The sequence below is a fragment of the Nilaparvata lugens genome, chromosome 4 (assembly GCF_014356525.2).
Source record: "Nilaparvata lugens isolate BPH chromosome 4, ASM1435652v1, whole genome shotgun sequence".
NCBI classification, from domain to species: domain Eukaryota; kingdom Metazoa; phylum Arthropoda; class Insecta; order Hemiptera; family Delphacidae; genus Nilaparvata; species Nilaparvata lugens.
In genome coordinates, this window is record NC_052507.1 from 69,130,568 (window position 1) to 69,151,399 (window position 20,832).

The window sequence follows — 20,832 nt, forward strand, 5'->3', positions numbered from 1 at the left end:
CCTGAAAAACGCAAAAATTGTGATCCCAGATTCGGATTCAGCGCGGTCAGTTTGCCGCGCGGGGCTCAAAAATAATCAAAATTAAAAAAGTTATGTTCTACTCAATATCAATCCATTCTATATGTACAGTATTCTGTTTTGTTCAAACTGTTTCCCAGAGTTTCATCTAAGAACTGTCCTATACTTTCACAAATTTCCAATTTTCATCATGTGAGTAGAAATTATTTCAAGTATAATAGCTTTTATAATTGTTGGCCTTACACGAAACTTCGAAAAATTGAAATCAGAACTTTTTTATCACGATAAATGGCCAAGTTGCCCAAGCCGCGTACAAATCCACGTCGCTTGATAATGACCCGCTGTCAATACGCACAAGTATCCACTGACGCCAGGGAATCGCTGTGGCCGTAAAAACGCAACTTGCTAGCTTCGCAAATGTGCACCGAGCCTTATAGTTTACTGACGATAAATCAGAGGTTTTCACAATGTGAATTACTTATTGTTTGGCGGGATCAATAAATAAATGACGTTATATCCGTGTTGACGCTACGGCCGAATCGGCAATAACTAAATTACACTGTATTCAGATAGAAGGACTATCAGAATTGCTGGAGATATTGTGATTGTAAAATGCCTCATGCGGGATTATATGAATAGTCCAATTGGATTGATGCAATGGAAAGTGAGCATTGCATTTTCTCTCAATGAGAGTAATGCGTAGTACGCACATTGCTCATTAGACTACCCATATGGATGAAGAAAAATTTCTTTGAAAATATTTGATAGAAATTCAAAATCATATATTTCATGATAAAACTGGAAAATATCTAAGAAAAGGATGCGAGCCAAGATGCCTCGGTTTCAATAGCGTTTGGTATCAAAAGATTTTCCTGTTGAATGAAGAACATAAATCATAGTTCTTCCTTGGACTTGAACCGTTCCATTTATATGCTTTCAAAAGAATCAAGAAGCAAAAAAAGCTCAACTATAAAGCGGATAATATTTATGACTTAATTATAGTCGGGAGCAAAACCCCGTGGTCTTCAATGAGGAACAAATCCATTTAAAAAGTTTCGGATGAATTAGTAAAAGAACAAAACGTTGCAAGCTCGCAGGCATAAAATTCGGGTTCGAACTTTTGGCAAGATGAGAAATGAAAATACTTTTGGATCACAACTGACTCTTCTTTCAAATTTTTACTATCAGGAATTTGGCATTTCATTGCTACAGATCAAGATAGAATGAGAAATTTCACTGTAAAATTTTCTAAATAAAAATTAAATGTATCCATTGATTTCAAAGTTTCAATAACATCAATGCCTCACCTTATCAGTTATTCTTCATTTGAAATTGAAAAATATTTCTAGTGTGTATAAAATTAGTAAAGAATTGGATAAAATATCCTGTCGCCAAATTGTGCTAAATTTAAATCTTTTCATACAAGACCATAAGACATGATCAATTTGAATAATATGTTTACAACTTTAGTGTAAACGCAGCTAAGTTTGTTTATTTGGTCCTTCAAAATTATTTCTCAAATATGTGAATATTTCCTGTTCCAGTGATAATGATGATGTAAAATATTTCTTCTATATTTGGTCTTGAAGCATCTAAATTTAAAAATCTACTTTGTGAAAATAATTAAGGACTGAAAATTTTGTGAAGTGAACAACTAGACAACCTATTTTGGACTATGTGTAACCTTATCTAAATTTGGGAGAGGAATAGCACAAGGTTACCTGATTTTTTCTCTCCCTATCATTTTTATGATTAACTTATTGTATGAATCAATAAAGGATATATCCAGTCATATGTGCTTGCTAAAGATTTAAAATTCGCACAATTTGGCAACTCGGATATTTTCCCAAGTCTCAATTATCTTACACAACTTATTTTATAATATTCATATTTAAGGCTATAAGGTTATATCTTTTATAAGTCAGCCCTTCTGTTCTGTTTGCCTGTCCCAAATCCGCCAATGAAAGCAGACTAATTTGAAGCATGAAATGCACAAACCAAGCCTTTGTCACTGATAGTGTCCAGCATTCCAGCAGGCAGCCGAACCATCGGATTACTTAGCTCATCCCATAGCTGCAGGTAAATTAAATGGAGTCTGGCTGTGATTGGAAAGAGCTTGCATGGCAAAGTGTAGGGACTTCAAAGTGCGCATAGTTGCGCTTAGTGATCAGCTGAATAAGGAAGATCAAGACAATCTTATATTATTCAATCATAGTATAAACAATCTATCTGTATTGTTACTCTATGATTCAACTAGATTTATCTAGCATTATTTATAGAGACTAAGTGCCTGTGACACAAAAGCCGGTTATATTTTAATCGTGATTAATTCCACGAGAACCAAACAGAGAAGCCGTCTTATCAAAAAGGCCTTCTCTGATTGGTTCTTGTGAAATTAATCACGATTAAAATTTAACCGGTTTTTTGTTCAACCGGGCATAAATTTACATAAATTTTGTTCAGAATAGATTACGGGTGGATCTTAGTGGACCAGTATTAAACTACGGAAACATCGTAAATGGTAGTATTCTGAAGTTCAGCACATGATTCAAATTGGGCGTATTTTGTATCAACGATCGTAGTTAGAGATAGAATGGACATTACTGTCCAAACTTTGACACGCCATCAAATAAAAGAGTAATTTACACATTCTCACTAAGTGTGTTCGCGGATTGCAAGAGAATTATTTAGAATAATAATGAGCAGTTGAGTAGTTGATAGCGAGAGAGCTAGAGTAATCATTTATAGATTTGAAGTATTATTTTTTCACAATTTACAGATATACATAAAATTGAAATCAAAACTCTACTTTAGAGAACAAACATTAAACCCTTAATAATAATGTATTGTTTAGTAAAATGTGTTCCTCTTCTAAGTGGAAATAGCACGATAGGTGTTCATAAGGATGAAAAGATTTCTGTGTAGCCGAGATATTAAACTGGAACTTAGAATACGCATGCTGCGTTGTTATATGTTTTCTACATTGCTGTACGGCATGGAAGCATGGACTTTGAAAAAGTCAAACCTCAAAAACATCGAGGCATTTAAAATATGGTGCTATAGAAGGATGTGGAGAATACCATGGACAAGAAAAGTGACAAATAGGGATGTAATGTTAATGATGGCAAAGGAATGTGAAGTTGTTGCGACTATAAAGAGAAGAAAATTGCAATATTTGGGCCATGTAATGAGGGGTGAAAAGTATGAGCTGTTGAGACTTATATTGCAAGGAAGGATCATGGGAAAGAGGAGTGTGGGAAGAAGAAGGATATCCTGGCTGCGTTATTTAAGAGAATGGTATGGCTGCAACTCAAGGGAACTATTCAAGGCAGCAATCAATAAAGTGAAAATTGCCGTGATGATTTCCAACCTCCGATAGGAGAAGGAACCAGAAGAAGAAGAAGAAGAAGAAGAAGAAGAAGAAGAAGAAGAAGAAGAAGAAGAAGAAGAAGAAGAAGAAGAAGAAGAAGAAGAAGAAGTTCCTCTTCTCAATAATGACATTAAAATTTTATTTAGATCAGTGAGTTTCGAGTTTTTGGTCATGTTATGGCATAAAGTAAGAACATTATCAATTAATTTATCATTTATTCAGATATCCATTCAAGATTTTTCATTTAATTTATTAATTAAATTTAATAATTGATATCATATCTAAATAAATAGTTTGTATTATTTTCTATAGAGCCAGTTGTGGATAACAAAAAAAGAAGTAGGGTTCGGTATATGTCTGATATTGTTGATATGATTTACAGAGTTGGTGAAAAATCTGAGAACGGCTTAATATCTCATACACATGGTTAATTTGACGGTGCTGGGTGTGATTGGGGATCCTACTCAAATATTGTAAATACTACTTCACTATGACTTTAATATCTGGTCCGCCATCTTGGATCCGACATTTTGAATGCAACTTTATTTTTTTAAAAAGTAAGGTTGTCATGCAAATAGACATACATGATTCCGATACGGAATTTCAAGAATAAATGAATAGCGGAAACCGAATATCGATATCTCAAACCGTTTCGAAGATTTTCACATTACTAATCAATACCATGCAAATCATAAATGAAATAATACATAATAAGTGGTATTGATTAATAATGTGAATATCTTCGAAACGGTTTGAGATATCGATATTCGGTTTTCGCCATTCATTTTTCTTGAAATTCCGTATCGGAATCATGTATTGCATGACAACCTTCCTATTTAAAAAAAGAAAGTTGCATTCAAAACGTCAGATCCAAGATGGCGGACCAGATATTTAAAGTCATAGTAAAGTAGTATTTTCAATTTGAGTAGGATCCCCGATCACACCCACCATCAAATTACCTTTGTATATAAGATATTGAGCCGTTCTCGGATTTTTCACCCACTCTGTATGTGAATCTCAAGTTGATAGGTAGACACGTGTTGAAATAAGATTAATTTCTCTCAAACGGATTTCAGTTATCTTCAATCTTTTTAATTTCATTACAAATTTCTAGAAACTCTGGACTAACTTTTTAATAAATTGCGATTTTTTTAAAAGATTCTTCCTTCAATCTCATTTGAACAAGCATTAAAATTGTCAACATTTCCAGCCACTACTATAAACTTTTACGTTAGAATTTGAGGTATCGGGATATAATATCTGCTTTAGAATTAAGTCAGTACACTGACACCTGCATGATTTTCACCGAACAAAAAGGAAAGTACAGAAAGAACGTTAAAAGCTTCGGGGTGGACTTTGCTGCGCTTTTTAAATAGATTTCCAGCGGAAAAGTTGCTACTTGATTTCATATGCAAAAGGTCGTCTCTGTTATTGTTTCGCCAGGCGAGGGAGAGAGACAGGAATACAACATGAGCTGCTGAAAGAGATCTGTCTCACTCACTCTCTGAAAATCTGGGATTGTCGTGGGATGACCTGCAACCCGATCGGTACCTATAGGACTTACTTTGTCTAACATGGATTGTTTTCCAACGAGAAATGGTTTTTGGCCTTCGGGCCGGTCACAATATTCTGACAAAAGGGGTGGGGGGAGGAAGAAAGAAGGAAGAATCGATAGGTGGCTCCGGATGATGTATTCAGAGTCCACATTTTCCTCTCCAACCCTACCTGCGGGGGTCGAATCCCTTTGCGGTCATCTGCATATTACTCACTATTAATAATAGAGGTCTTACAGTCTAATATCCGGTTTTTGGTACATCAAGATATCATATAGAATGCAGACATACAGTATGTAGACCATAGAAACTTGAAACATTCTATGAAGAAACGTATTTTCCAACATAATAGTCGAGTGACTGCAATATCAAATACAGTTGCAGAAATTTTTCTGTGGATTCATTTCATAGAACTGATTCCTATTGAAACTGATTTTCCATTTTTACAAGACAGTTAATTTATTCGAGTTGAACATAAAAAAGTAATTTCATGTCTTTCTCCCCAAATTCTATAGGCCAGCCGCAAGGTTTGGATTTCTGTAAAATCCATAATGTAAATTGCAATGATCCTGATTGGATAAATTGTACATGCTCAAAGCTCAATAGAGAACATCATGTTAAATAATTGGGTGTAATGATTGATCAACATTTACGTTGGGATGTTCACATCAATAGTACATATTGTAACAAACTCAGACATTGGATAATTAAATTTCGTAATATCAGCCAAGTTAGTAATAAAAAATAAATCTCAAGACTCATATATTTTCCCTACATTCAATCATTTCTGCAATATGGAATAAATATTTCGGGTGGAACATACTCAAACCACTTGGAAAACTTTTTATAATTCAAAAACACCTCATAAGAGCTATATTGGGAAAACCAAGACTCTATCCAAGTGAGTACCTGTTGAGTGAGCTAGATGTTTTACCTGTCAGGCAGCTGCTATACATAAAAAATTCAATCAAATACATAAATAAACAAATGAATCTTTTTAACCTGCGTGTTTCACCGTATAACCTCCGTCCCTCATCTATTACTTTTCAAATTACAGATACTATTTTATCAATTAGTAGAAAACAATTTTTATATCAGGTATCAAAGTTCATCAATGTTATTCCTAACCATTTTATCACTAGTAAATTTAATAGAAAACTGCTAATTGAAATTCATACATGGATAATCTCGAACAATGTAATTTTGGCAATGTAATTTCCTCATAGCTTAGTATAAAGACTTGTCATGTTTTTTTATGCAATTTTCAACTATTCTTTACTTTCCCTTATGCCTTCACTCTGCTCTTTCTCTTCCCTTCCTCACTCACCTGGTCTCTTCCCTATTTCTTAATAATATCTCATTATTATTTTCTTCTACTGTTAAGCATTGAGCACTCGGCCTCTGCGCTCAGGTTCCTCGAACCTTGCAGGGACTTCCCGTTTTTAATATAGTTATGTATAATCCTATTAATGGTATTTTTCTTTTTCATTTTATATTGTATTTTACTTTTTTCATTTATAACCATTTTTGTCATTGTTATTATGTTTTTGGGACAAATAAAGATTTGATTTGAGTCATGTGGTGTAATGCCAATCTAAAGCTGCGTACACATATTCGCGCTTCCAACCCGCACCGAGCACGCTCCTCCCTCGTACCGCCCTCGTACCACCATCGAACCACAGACGCTCCACCCACGCACCCATCATGAACGTTACGGAAGATGTTGGATCTTCTCGCGTTCCCCGGTCGAACCACTCTTGCTCGCCGGTCGATCATCAATCGCTCTGCTGGAGTGACGTTCGGTTGCGGAGCAGAGCGAGAGTCTGTACGCACCTTTAGAGTAATAGTAATGAAGGACAGGATTCCGATAAGTTGTAAGATTCGTCATTGAAATAAAAATGTCAATGATAAAATTGTTTGAATTGAAAAAATATCTTGTCGTTTGCATGCTGATGCTATCCAGCATATCAACAGGTGATACTGGGGCTTCAAAGTTTCCAGTTTTATTTGAATAAGAAAGTTATACAGGCGCAACAGATCTTTCCCCCAGAAATCACCTCTAATCTTTCCTTGTCCGTGCCAAGGTAACAGTCCATTACAAAATCTAATTTCGAATTCCTGACAGATCGCCCAACTAGCCTCAGAGGAATAGAATGCTTCAGAAAGCCAACAGTTAACATTCGAATCCTCCCCCTCAAAATTGGTTTCTCAAAAGAATTTCAGAGTTCACAATAAGATATGATACTGTGCTGCATCTTGAACAGTCCTCACAGCAAATAAATGAGAAAAAGCTTGGGATAGAGCGGATATTACGGTTCGCAGACGAAAACACTCGATCGGAAATGAGAGAGCGATTCGTTTAGCGATTGTTTAAGAGGGGAGTTCAATTTTCAATTCATTTGAGATGGCACTAAATGTAGGTGGTATCTGGTATTCCACCTTCGAAAGCGATCGCCTATCACTTTCTTCAGAATTGGAACTATTATTTAGTTGGACGTGAACACCTAATACAGGTTCTTTTTTACACCCACTTGAACATTTTGAGATCCGTACTGTTTTTCAATTCGAATTCCATAATGTTACCTGACTAAAAATCAAAATTTTCAAGGTGTCCGTTTATAAAATTTGGAAATAACTAAAGGAAGCTTTCTGGTATGACTCACAATCATGCCTAACATTTACTACTCTCTTGAAAGTTAAGCCTCAGAAATTGAAAGAATAAAATTAAAGTTGAAAGTTCCAGATCTGAAAATCTTACCTACCTTTCCTCAATATTGAAATAGCTACCGATTCATGTCAAAATTATCAACAACCCTTGATAACAAATTGAGTAAAATATCATAGCATTGCCATTCTTATTGAGAACTTCTATAAAATAGAATAATCCAATTCAATAGAGTTTCGGAAGGACACGTTAATCGTCGGTCCCGGCTTCCTAAAAGCAGTCGTTGATAACGACTGATAACCGTTGATCTTTGATTACTGATCGTTGATAACGCTTGATACCCTTGATAACAAATGGAGTAAAATATCATAGCATTTCCATTCTAATTGAGAACTTCTATAAAATAGAATAATCCAATTCGATAGTTTCGGAAGGACACGTTAAACGTCGGTCCCGGCTACCTAAAACCAGTCGTTAAGTCAAGTGTTTAATTTCAGAGGTCCTGAAATTGATCAGGAGCGACCTGAAAACTAACACCAGACCTGAGCAAACCAGGTCACTCGGTATTTATTTATTTATCACTAGAGTTCATTATACAACGTATAATATACCTACAGTGAAACTACATAACTGAACTAGGATTGAGTTAGCTGCTTACCGTTCCGAGAAATTGTTTTTGTAAACCTTCAATTTTACAGAACTGCCTATGAAGAGAAAAAAATGCGGAATGTAATTACTAATGTTTAGTTCAACTACATACTTATTCAATTTGGGAATCGTAATTTCACTTGCTGGTGAATAATCTAGTACAACTACAATACATATTTGTCAAGTTTGGAAATCATAATTTCACTCACACTTTACAACTGTGTTCAACTACATATTTTGTGTGTTTTTGAGTCCCGACATCCAGTTGTAAAATCACGAAAATGAATTTTAGGACACTGTCAAAAGGAAACCGTGAGGACGAAGACCCTTAGGCAGAACACTCCCGAATCTACTCCAAACATCAAGATATTTTATCTGAATAATGCGATGGAGTTGCACAGTTCACAGTTGCCAGGTGTGGGAGCTGTTTTGCCCTACCGCTGTCTGATTCTCACCCACAAATCTGGAGAATTTCATTTCCGATGTTGTTATTGTCCTCTCAAATTTGCATGATCCTTTCTGCAAGCGACGGCATGAAATTTGACACCGTAAATAAACTGGGCTGAGCGCAGTATATCCACATATCAAAATTCCAGCCCACCTCTCTCAATGCATTTCCCTCCGCCATTCTTCATCCCACACTGTTACAATAAACTGGAGCTTTTGATAGCCCATATTCTGGGTCTCCTCAAACAAATACCAGTTTACAAAAAATAAAGAGAAAAGTTATCTAAGCTAAAATGAAATGAATCCTACTGATATAAAACTAAATTAGACTGATTTTGAACAGAATTTATGTCAATAGAGATAGGCTAGTTCAATGACAATAATGTTGGACTGATAGTCTATATAGTCATATATAGACATATAGTCTATATAGTCGTCAGGTTCATGCAGTATTATTTGGGAAATAATGGGAATTAATATTTTCTCACAAAAAATTATTTGGGAAACAGTATTATTTGGGAATGCATTATTTTGGGAAATAGCTTTAGTATAGATATAATCATAGAGAAAGGATAAGCGTAAGATATTAGATAACTTATTTGTTTGTCTCTGATATAATCTACTCGTAGCTAGTACATTTATTGATGTTTAATCTGTAGGAAATGTTTTGTAAAAAATAAATTCAATTGAATACAGAATTGGTGAATATTATGAGAAATTATTACTTTTATTGATGGTGAGATCCTAATCAGCTAGGGATTGTTTTGAATAGCAATATTTTGTTTAATTGGGGGCTGAATTGGAAAAAGTATATAAAGATTATTCAAATTAAAATTGAGATTGACTAATAAAATAACTTGAATACTATTGAATAACTCTCACTTCGAATCGATATGTGGGAAAAATTATGATTCACATTATTATGTTGTAATTGTTAGAGTTTACGATAAATATCTTGAAAATTTTTGAACTTTTTCAAACAAAGATATCTTGTTAACCTTAAGTATGAAGAATATATTATGCAAGAATACTTACAACTTTTCTGTAATTTATGAAATGATTACCTTCAGAAATTTGAACATACCTTTGAAGCTCAACCTTGATCTAATTGAACGAATTACGTGGTAATGGTAATAATCCAAGATCAAAAGCCTTCTGAGGTCTGCAACCATCGAGTACACTTGCACAGCTCATAATTAAACCACTAAGGCAATATTATAGCTTCGGCAGACTTGAGTTGTGTTGAGTAAAGACACTGGCTGCAAACAATATGGCCACCAACATCGAAATTAATCGGGAGATGTCTGCAGTCGGTAACAATTTCAGCTTGCTTTGAGTTCACAACTTCCAATGTCAAATCGATCTTTCAAATTACGTACAAAGCTGAGATGATTTGATGGCAACACAATATCTTCGAAGTATGGTTTCCCCAGTTATTTAATTACAGGAGGTGTAATGATTCAAATTTCTTGAAAAGTTAAAAATTTAAATAATGATAATCAGCGAAATTCCTCTGTGGGAATTGGCATGAAATAGGCCTAATTCTTTTTCAGACGGGGAAAAGGCGGAGGAATGGAGTCTTCTCTACCACTCAACCATGAAATCTATAATCTCCTACAATTTAAGAGTTAAATGGACCTCTTAAAATTCCATATTTGAAAAACAGTACACACTAGACCACAAATTTCTTTGTAAATCACCAGCGGGCAAAGTTTATTCTTTTGCTGGTGATGCCATATATAATAAGTAAATTATATTTACATATGTAAAGAGATATTTATGATTTTGTATTATTATTTTCTTATTTTTAAGTTAACACTTGTATTTTGTTTAAATTTATTATTCATAATTTTTTGATTCGCTCTTTATTTGTGATTGTTTTTGTTTTTTTTAAATGGAGAAAATAAATGATTTGATTTGATTTGAAATGTACTGTAACTTTTCACGAGAATATTGTTTCTGGTCTAATGCTCTATCCTATACTATTAAACGAGCAACTTCTGTTTATATGTTTAGATGTTTGGATGTTTAGATGTTTATATGTTTGTATTTCACCGGATCTCGAAAACAGCTCTAACGATTCTCACGAAATTCAGAACATAGTAGGTTTATAAAATTAAAATTCGATTGCACTAGGTCTCATCCCTGGGAAAACTCGCTAAAGGACATTAAAAAGATAATTATTATTCATCCTTGGAAAAACAGCTGATAATAATTATTTTGTCGTCTGTTGATGATGGAAGTGAGTGAGCGAGTTATGTGTGTGGGACTGTGTCAAAATTATGACTCAGCTGTTGAACTTTTGTAATCATTCAATCAGGTACTTAGTGCCGGTTGCAAAAAAGCCGTGTTATTTTCAATCCTGATTAATTCCAGTAGATCCATCTTTTTAAAATGGTCTTCTCTGATTTGGTTCACGTGAAATTTATCAGGATTGAAATTTAACCGGCTTTTGTGCAACCGGACCTTTGTGAGGGAAATTTTTGCATTCCTCTGGGAATTAATCTCAATTTAATGTGATAGGATAGAACATTTCTGTATGAATGTTATTATAATTTCTTCTTTCGTAATAAATTCTTTATGCTTTTGTACTCCAGAGCGAAGCTCGGTCCACGATATCTTCTTCTTCTTCTTCTTCTTCTTCTCTTCTTCTTCTCTCTCTATATCTATAAAAGGCTAAGCCCCGACAGACTGAAATCACACCACAGCCCAAACTACTGAGCCTACAAACTTGAAATTTTGCACAATTGTTTATGATAGCCTCAAAACATCTACTAAGAAAGGATTTTCAGAAATTTGCCCCCCTGAGGGAGCTGGGGCCCCCCAAAAATTTTGTACTTTTTAACCGCTCATTGCACAGCAAATTCATGAGGAACTTTTTTGTTCAGCTACGAAAAAAAATTAGATCTATGCAGAAAAATTCCGACCAGGATCAGAGAGGGGTCCAGGAGAGGGCATTTTAAAAAAATGTTCATGTAAAATCACACTACAGCTCAAACTAATTCGCCTACAGACTTAAAACTCTGCACAAAAATTCTTCAAACATCCTAGACGCGCACTAAGAACGGATTTTGAGATATTTTGCCTCTAAGGGTTTCAATGGATGAAAAAGGATCCTATTTAGTAAGGTTATGAACATGGTAAGGTGAATGCCATATGGAACTGAGATAATTGACACATGAAATTTCTAACATATGTTGTAATCATTGGAAAGCTTAAAATAATTTCATCAATCAGCTGATCGAGTTTAATTTTATTTGGATCCATCATAGAATTTATAGTATTCCTGGTGATTGAGCCTGTCTTTTTTCAGCGTTGACTATTAATAATGAAGCTTTATTTACAACTAGCTTACCTGGCAACTTTGTACCGCCAAAAAGTCAATGTATCTCATGTCACACTTTACTTTATTTGGTGAATCATGAAATAATTTATCTGACAATCAATATTTTCATTTACATCTGAATACGGACTTCCTATGTGCTTAGTCATGCAGCATCCATTATTCCCAAAACATATTCTTCTCAATCAATTGGTAGTAATATCTAACAGTAAAGTGTTGAATTAAAAAAAATAGATAGGATAAATCAGTGTTTCAAAGATGAATCCAATGTTTTCATAGTTGTTGATTGTCAATAGATGGTCCAGGAAATATGCGATGTACAATGAATCACACAGAATTACATATTCTTTCCATCTTCCATTTAAGGATGAATATAAGCTAAGCTAAATTAAAAAAAAAATTGTAAATTATTCTGCCATTAATGAATGCAATATGAACAACTCTCTTCCATGAAGTGAATAATTTTTTTCCAACATTTTCCGGTTACTCAATAATAGGGGAGTGATAATTATTTGTATAGGTCTTCTAAGGAACCATTATCTACAGCTGGTATCAATCAACTACACTTCAACTCCAAACTACCGTTGTAATACCAGTAGCCTACACAATTTATCATAGGGTGACGTTTTTATTACAGCTGGTAAATTTAGATGCTAAATCATATTATCTCAATATGATCTTGAATCATGATCATCTTTCCGTTCTTCTGTAGCTGCTAGGCCGACAATTTCGAAAACATAGGTCTGTAAAATGGATTAATCATTTTGAGCCACCTTATTAAAATTTCTGGTCCCAAATATGTGTAGTTTCTTTGCCCAAATGTAGTGTTCATCCTTGGTACTATTGAATACGTGTTTCTCTGCCTTGTTTGATGGTTATGATCTGCCAGTCTTATGTGTTCGTTGTTTCTCCTCATTCGCGTGATGATAGCCTGGATGTAGAGTTGTCTTACACTCAGTACTTTACTGTCCTTGAAAAGAATGTTCGTGGGGAATTGATTCTCCTTGAAGCCTATTATTTTTAGTATTCGTTTTTGAAGTTTATAGAGAGGTTCAACATGTGTAAAATTCGTAGCTCCCCAGATAATTATGACGTATCTTAAAATTGATTGCACTAAAGAAAAATAAACAGTTTTTAATGTCTCATAGTTGAGGATTTTACGGAGTTGATAGAATTTGTAGAGAAGCTTCCTGATCCGGGTAATTGATAGATTAATGTGCTTGTCCCATTTGAATTTGTTGTCCACTATTGTTCCTAAATATTTTATTTCATTGACTTGTTGAATTGAAGGGCAATCACACGGGTTGTTGGTGCTTCCACAGTGATGCAGGATTATTGAAGAATCCGGTGGTCTCGTCCGTTCTGTCAGAGAAAAGGCTAAAAATTTCGTTTTTGTTTCATTTACTGTAAGCAAATTTTCTCTTAACCATTTATCGACTTTGATCAATTCTTCCTGTGCCAGATTAAAAACTTCCTCCCAGGTGTTTCCTTCAAATAGTATACACGTATCATCAGCAAAAGCTATTACTCTTCCTCTTATCTTAATTGAACATAGCTCATTTGCATATGCCAAATACAGAATTGGCCCAAGAACTGTTCCTTGGGGAATCCCAAACTTCATCGTTCCCTCTGAACTGAGATGTTCTTCAACTTTGACTTTTTGACGCCGGTCACAGAGGTATGATCTAAACCATGCTAGAGGAACTCCTCTAATTCCCATGGCTTCTAATTTCTTCAGCAGCAAACTGTGATTAACAGTGTCAAAAGCTTTTGCTAGGTCCAGGAACACTGCTGCACATTTTTTGTTATTTTCTAGCTTATCTGTGACAAAATTTGACAATTCTAATACCGCATCTTCTGTACTCCTCCCCTCACGAAAACCAAATTGATTCCTAGATAGTAAGTTGTTTTTTTCCATGTAATTCACAAGACGTTTCTTTACCAGTTTTTCCAAAATCTTAGAAATATTGCTTATAAGTGAAATAGGCCTGTAATTGGTGGCATTTGTTTTGTCGCCTCCTTTATGTAATGGTCTAACACATGTCTCTTTCATAGCTTTTGGAAAAATTCCTTTTGACAGACTTAAATTAAATATGTGAATTAATGGTTTTACAATTACATTTTTTATCGACTTCAATGTTCTATTATTGATTCCATCAAGTCCTGGAGCACTGTCATTTCGCAAACTACTAATAGCTTCAAGAAGCTCATCTTCAGTTACTGGGTGAAAGTAGATGGAGTGTAGAGTTCTTGTAACAGGTTTATATTGGGATATGATTTGGTCTAGTGGTTTTCTTAAGGAATCTATTATTGTCTCCGCCATTTCTTCACCTACATTTGTGAAAAAGTTATTCATGTGGTTATGCCACATGTATGGAATAATAAGTCATAGGGAACAAACAGACAATCATATATATATATATATATATATATATATATATATATATATATATATATATATATAAGATAGAAGATTTCATTCGGCTCAAACAAAAGCCTCTCTAAATGGAGGTAGAATGGAGGTTGACAACTTTCAGTTCTGTTGTTTTAACAATTTTTCAATTTTTTTTCAAATCACTTTCAAAAAGTTTATGTTGTACCTACTATTGTGTTTAAGACACTTCTGGCGCTATCATAGTTTAACAACTATTCTGTTCCACACTCCTATCTCTTGCAGTCGTTAACCATATCTATAATAAAATAAAGAGTTGGCTTATACACTTACGGGATAGGAAAATTATGTTTGACGCATCATCACGTCTGAACTACTGGACTAATTAACTTGAAATTTTGCATATAGGCTAGATTCTTAATTAGCCAAGGATGGTTATAGGCCTATTTTCAATTGTTCAAGATTTCATTAGGTCAAGTTTTCAGATTATCAAGTTTGAAAATAGTTCCTTGCGAAGCACAGGTTCCTGCTATTTCACATTAAAGCCCGGGCTGTGCAAAGGCTAAAAATAAACTTTCTTCTGGTGATATCTTTTAAAGTTTTTCGATTTGTATATCATCCAGCTATAAAAATGAAAAAGTTTTCTCTAGAAAAATTTTTTCCGATCATTAATTTTTGAGATATGAGGGCCTAAAGTTTAAATTTTTGGAACAGAACATTTCAAATTCGGTAAGAGATAAATTCATGAGAATTAGAGAATAAATTCTTCATGGTATTGTTGATCTAGTAAAAAATTTTTCTAAAAATATCAATTTTTGATAAAGTTATTCAATTTATCAAAAATATCTCAACAAAAAGTTATTTTTGGTCATTTTTAGTAAATTGAATAACTTTCTCAAAAATCGACATTTTCAGAATATTTTTGTTTTACTAGATCAACAATACTATGAAGAATCAATCCTTCAAATCTTATGAATTTATCTCTTACCGAATTTGAAATGTTCTGTCCCATAAATGTCAAGTTTAGGCCTCTCATATCTCAAAAAGTAATGATCGGAAAAAAATGTTTTCCTGAGAAAACTTTTTCATTTTGATACCTTGATGATATAGAAATCGAAAAACTTTGAAAAATATCACCAGTAGAAAGTTTATTTTTAGCCTTTGCACAGCCTTAAATAATATTAAAATCATTTTATGTTAGAAGGCTCTTGAGATCGTTCACAGTATTGCAACAGTCAAAATTGAACAACAATCAAAACATTAAATACATATTTACAAAATCACAGACAGCCAATAAATATATCAAAATGGACTGAATTATATTATTGCCGTAGTATTAACATTTACAGCGTTTCGATCCTACTCATGTCCGATATTTCTATGGGGTAGACGGGTGGTGGTGTGACAGATCACATGTATGTGTGGCATGTACCATACCAAGCCGTTGTCATTACTGATTATTTGTGATGGGATCGGAAAGCTGCATGATAAATGTGACCAGGGCTATACCATTTCACCGCCCTAAATTGATTATTCGACATACAAGAATGATAGACATTTAAAAGGATAATAAACAAAGAAAGCTCCTAATTTTTGAAGAAGTTGCTGGATATCCTCAAACCACAGCTCATTCTTCTCTTCTAAGATAGTGACACAGCCACCTTTAATAAATGTCATGCCTTGAATCGACTCTTTGTGCTTAGTCTTTAATTGTAGAACAAAAGTTTTCATTGTATCAAATTGAATAGCGGGAAAATCGTTAGAGCCGTTTTCAAGATCCGTTGGACATAAATAAATATATAGAAATATAGAAATAATAGAGATATAGAAATTGCTCACTTAATATATTAATATGATATTGTTCAAAATAATCTATTTCCGATAATAGTTTACTTTTCAAAATTGAGTCAATACTTGAAAAACTTATTTGGAAAAGATAAACTTGATCAGTCAATGAGCTATAGTGAGGTCCACGTTATAATGACAGTGGATAAATATAGGAGAATAGTGATGCTGATTCTCTGCATTGATTAATTATATTTCTACACTGTCAAAAACATAATTGGTATCGTTGTGGACCTAGAAAAGGATACTACCACCGGCTTTGTCGAATGATAGACAAGGATAGCAATTCCAAAGCTGAACAAATACTGTCATTATAACGTGGACCTCACTATAGGAGATAGAGCTAGCAGCAAATCAGTGGAATGATTCTGCTAATAACTTATTCCAATCTCAGTATTATCACAGGAAAAGCCATATGCAAGACAAAGATGGCAGCGAGTCAGTGAAATGTTTCTGCCAATCTTCCAATCTGTATTATCACATCTTCAATTGAAACTGTTTTGTTGTAGGATGAACATAATGGCAATTTGTATTATCGCATCTTCAATTGGACGTGTTTTGTTGCAGGATGAAGATATGGTGGTGGCTGGTTCTGACAATACAATTGGCCTGCTGCAAAGTGCAAGCGCAAGGCGAGAGCGACTGTCTCGACCCCGACTGCAAGAGCCGACAACCGTGGACCGAAAGTGCTGTGAAACGCCAACCGCTGCTGTCAAGATGGGACTGTCTCGACGCCGACTGCAAGAGCCGACAACCGTGGACCCAAAGTGCTGTCAAACGCCAACCTCTGCTGTCAACATGGGGCAGTCAGCGACTTTCCGACCTCTTCTACTTCGACTACAAACGCAGACCGGCGTTCTCCAGCTGGGGAGGCAAACGAGGCCCGGCCTTCTCCAGTTGGGGAGGCAAGAGGAGTGCGCCATCAAATGCCTCCAATTACGTCACAATTCCCTACTACACCAGTGATACATCGGATTCACTCAATGAAGATTGGAATGACATTGACACCAGTAAACTCCATCTACATTCAATACCAGAGAAGATTCCTTCAATACCATTCTCCAGTACTTGGGTCCCCAGGGATGAAAACTTTCTTGACAGTAGTGTACCTGGGGAAAAATCTTACCTAAAGTATATTCCATTCGAAGAAATTTTATATGAGCCTCAATCAGACAATGAAATGGATAAATTATATCAGCAAGGTGATACATTGAGCAATATAGATGGGAAAAGAGCTGCAGCATTTAATAGTTGGGGTGGAAAACGTAATGCAGCATTCAGCAGCTGGGGAGGTAAACGAGCTGCTGCTTTCAACAGCTGGGGAGGTAAGAGGAATGCAGCTTTTAACAGCTGGGGTGGTAAGAGAGCTGAGGAACTGAATGATTTAGATAAGGATAAACGAGCTGCAGCATTTAACAGCTGGGGAGGTAAGAGGAATGCAGCTTTTAACAGCTGGGGAGGGAAAAGAGCAGAAGAATTAAATTATTTAGATGAAGATAAACGAGCTGCAGCATTTAACAGCTGGGGAGGTAAACGAGCTGCAGCTTTCAACAGCTGGGGAGGCAAGAGAAATGCAGCTTTCAACAGCTGGGGAGGTAAGAGAGCTGCAGCTTTCAACAGCTGGGGAGGTAAGAGATCTGAAGAATTAGATAACTTTAAAAGAGTACCAGAATCTTACATTTCGGGCGAAGATAAGAGAGCTGCAGCATTTAATAGTTGGGGAGGCAAGAGGGTACCGGCCTTCAATAGTTGGGGAGGTAAGCGGGCAGCAGCTTTCAACAGTTGGGGAGGCAAAAGAACTAACACAGCCTTCAGTAGCTGGGGAGGTAAGAGATCTGACGGTTTGAATAAATTGGATGAAGATAAAAGAGCTGCTGCCTTCAACAGTTGGGGAGGCAAGAGAATACCAGCATTCAATAGTTGGGGTGGAAAACGAAGCCAGTTGATAGGTGAGGAAGATTTAGATTCGCATAATGAGGGCAGTAATGATGAGGATTCAAAAAACGTTGGGAATTATACACATCAGAATGCTTTGGAATTTGATACTAGTGATCAAACTACTGAAATTCCACAGGTTATCAACCCTATAAAAACAATTATTTCATCTTATGATGTGAGGGATCGCGAAAATGACAATGAAGATGAAGGTAGTAAGAATGACTCTTCAATCAGAGAGAAACGAAAACGTATGACGATAAGAGCTGGAAAGCGGAAGCCTAGATTTTACAGCTGGGGTGGAAAAAAGCGAAGTGAGTCTGAATCTGATGAATATGAAGACGAGTATTCATCAGATTTGTCATCTGATGAAGACTATCGGTTCGAGCCACTGGAGAGTATCGAAGATGAGAATGTAATTGAGGATGATAAAAACATTAGGAAACGCATTGATGAGTTATACACCACACATTCCAGATCGGGATTCAGTGGAAAAAGGAAGCCTGCGTTTTCCAGTTGGGGCGGTAAACGGAGTGGACCTGATGGCAAAGATGATGAAGTCAAAACTGAGAACAATTCCAGAATGAAAAGGAGTATTGTAGATGAGGATTGGACCAATGAAGTGTGGGGAGGAGATTCGAATGACCTGATGGATAACTCACTGATTCCAACAAACACTGTGACGTGCTGTGTGAAGAAACTGCAATATGGAGACAGGAATTTATTCATGCAAATGCTATTCAGAACCAACGGTTTCAGAGATCTCTCTTGGCCAAGTATTAGACCCAATAGACGAGGTGCAGATTTCTATGCATGGGGAGGCAAAAGGACTTCGTTATAACTTGCTGTGTTGAGGCTTCGACTAATATAGCTACTTGTAAATAAACTTCTCAAGAGAAATTCAGATCCAAAGCAAAATATTCATTGTTAACTGGAGATTATGGAATCCTTACGAATTATGCCTAAAAATCGATCTGATTAATCATTTTCATCCAAAAAATAATAATTCTGATTGAAAGATGAATAAGAATTATTAGCATCTGCTGAAAATAATAAATTATTTCTTGGTAGTCTATTGTCTTTCAAATACATTCCTTGTATGCCTAAAATTAATTGTAGATGACAAGTTACGCTGCTTTTATAATGAATTAAAATATTGGTGTGTTTAAAAAATAGTACTGATATGAATAATAACTGGAATATATCAATATACCATCATTTATCAACAATTAAAATTCAATTTCAACAAATCGACACTGCAAATGTAAATTTTAAAATATCTTACCTTTTAACGACTTCTCACTGACAGGTCTCAGCTGAAAAAATAACCATTAAAATAATTGATGATAGTTTGTAAGCAGAGATAAAATACTGTACATAATAAATGAGATCCATAAATTAAATATAGATGGCAAATATTTATTTGAGGACTGAAAATGTTGTGAATTGAAGAACTACAAGACTTAACCTATTCCGGCTTTGTGTTATTTAAATTTGGGAGAGGAATAGCACAAGGTTACCTTATTTCTCCTCTCCCTATCATTTTAATAATGTACTTATTGTATAAATGAATGAAGAATAAAAATAAAATAGAAAAATGGTATCTCCCTAAGTAGGCTAGATGAATAAGTTTCTATCAAAAGATGGGAATAATTCTCAAGAGTTGAAAATTATTGGTGCAGGTTTTTCACGAACACAGAACAACTACAACTGAAATCAATTGGAGAGCAAATACATAACATAGCCAATTAAGGTTCTCTATTATCAGGAACAGAACTGCTATCAAATGGAAACTGGATAGTTTTGCACAGAGAATAATTACTTTTTGTTATTGCATCATTTCAAACTCAACTAGCAGATAAATAGTGAAAACACTATCTGAGATCAGATAACAAACAACTTTCGTTAATCGAAACATGAGTTGATTGAACCAAGATTCCAGGATTGCTCAACAGTCCTGTCAATTAAGACATAAACATATTTATGTAGACATAAATATATACAGTCAAATATTACGAATTTAATCGGAGAATACACCCAAGGATGCAGTCAAATATCAGGAATTTATTTGGTGAAAAACTGAAACATGTTCAAACACCACTGAAGATGACATCTTGAAGCATGTTTGTGTTTTTCTTCAAACGAATTCGTAAAATTTGACTACATCCTTGGGTTTTTATTATAAATAAATAAATCAATAGAAGATAAATAAAGCACTAAATCTCACCCATCACTGTGTCAGAAGATAAAAATCTACCTCACAATAATATTGACTATGAATGCTACTATATCAAAGGGTGTTGACAATGTATTTAACAAATTGGATTTCGACTGAGTCATTGTCAATATTGTAGAACCGTTCCATAATTGAATAAAAACACAAATATGTTGTCAAATTCTACACTGTTTTATTTGTTACCCGACCATGTTAAAGTCAACTTGAAAATGTGACCGGTGTAGTCACGAAACCATGGTCGTGTACCAAATAAAACAGTGTAGAATTTGACAACATAGGCTATTTGTGTTTCTATTCAAAATGTATTTATTCTTTAAATAATATTATTGTAATATCTATTAGTTTATACAGTTTACAATTTTATATTTTGTGCTATAAAT

The 20,832-nt window shown here is 34.8% G+C and overlaps 2 protein-coding genes across 3 annotated transcripts in view; one reads left to right on the forward strand and one right to left on the reverse strand.

Moving 5' to 3' along the window:
* The window catches only part of LOC111054501, a 49,723-nt gene extending 30,666 nt beyond the window's left edge, over positions 1-19,057 (forward strand). The window contains exon 2 of the mRNA XM_039427082.1: positions 16,849-19,057. Coding sequence (XP_039283016.1) covers positions 16,850-19,057 — 2,208 coding nt within the window. The 5' untranslated portion in view covers position 16,849. The remainder of the gene's footprint in view (positions 1-16,848) is intronic.
* The window catches only part of LOC111049984 (COMM domain-containing protein 4), a 123,690-nt gene that overhangs the window by 101,357 nt on the left and 1,501 nt on the right, over positions 1-20,832 (reverse strand). For both annotated transcript variants that reach the window (XM_039426331.1, XM_039426332.1), the window contains exon 2: positions 19,502-19,532. The gene's annotated coding sequence lies outside the window, so the exon portion shown is untranslated. The remainder of the gene's footprint in view (positions 1-19,501; positions 19,533-20,832) is intronic.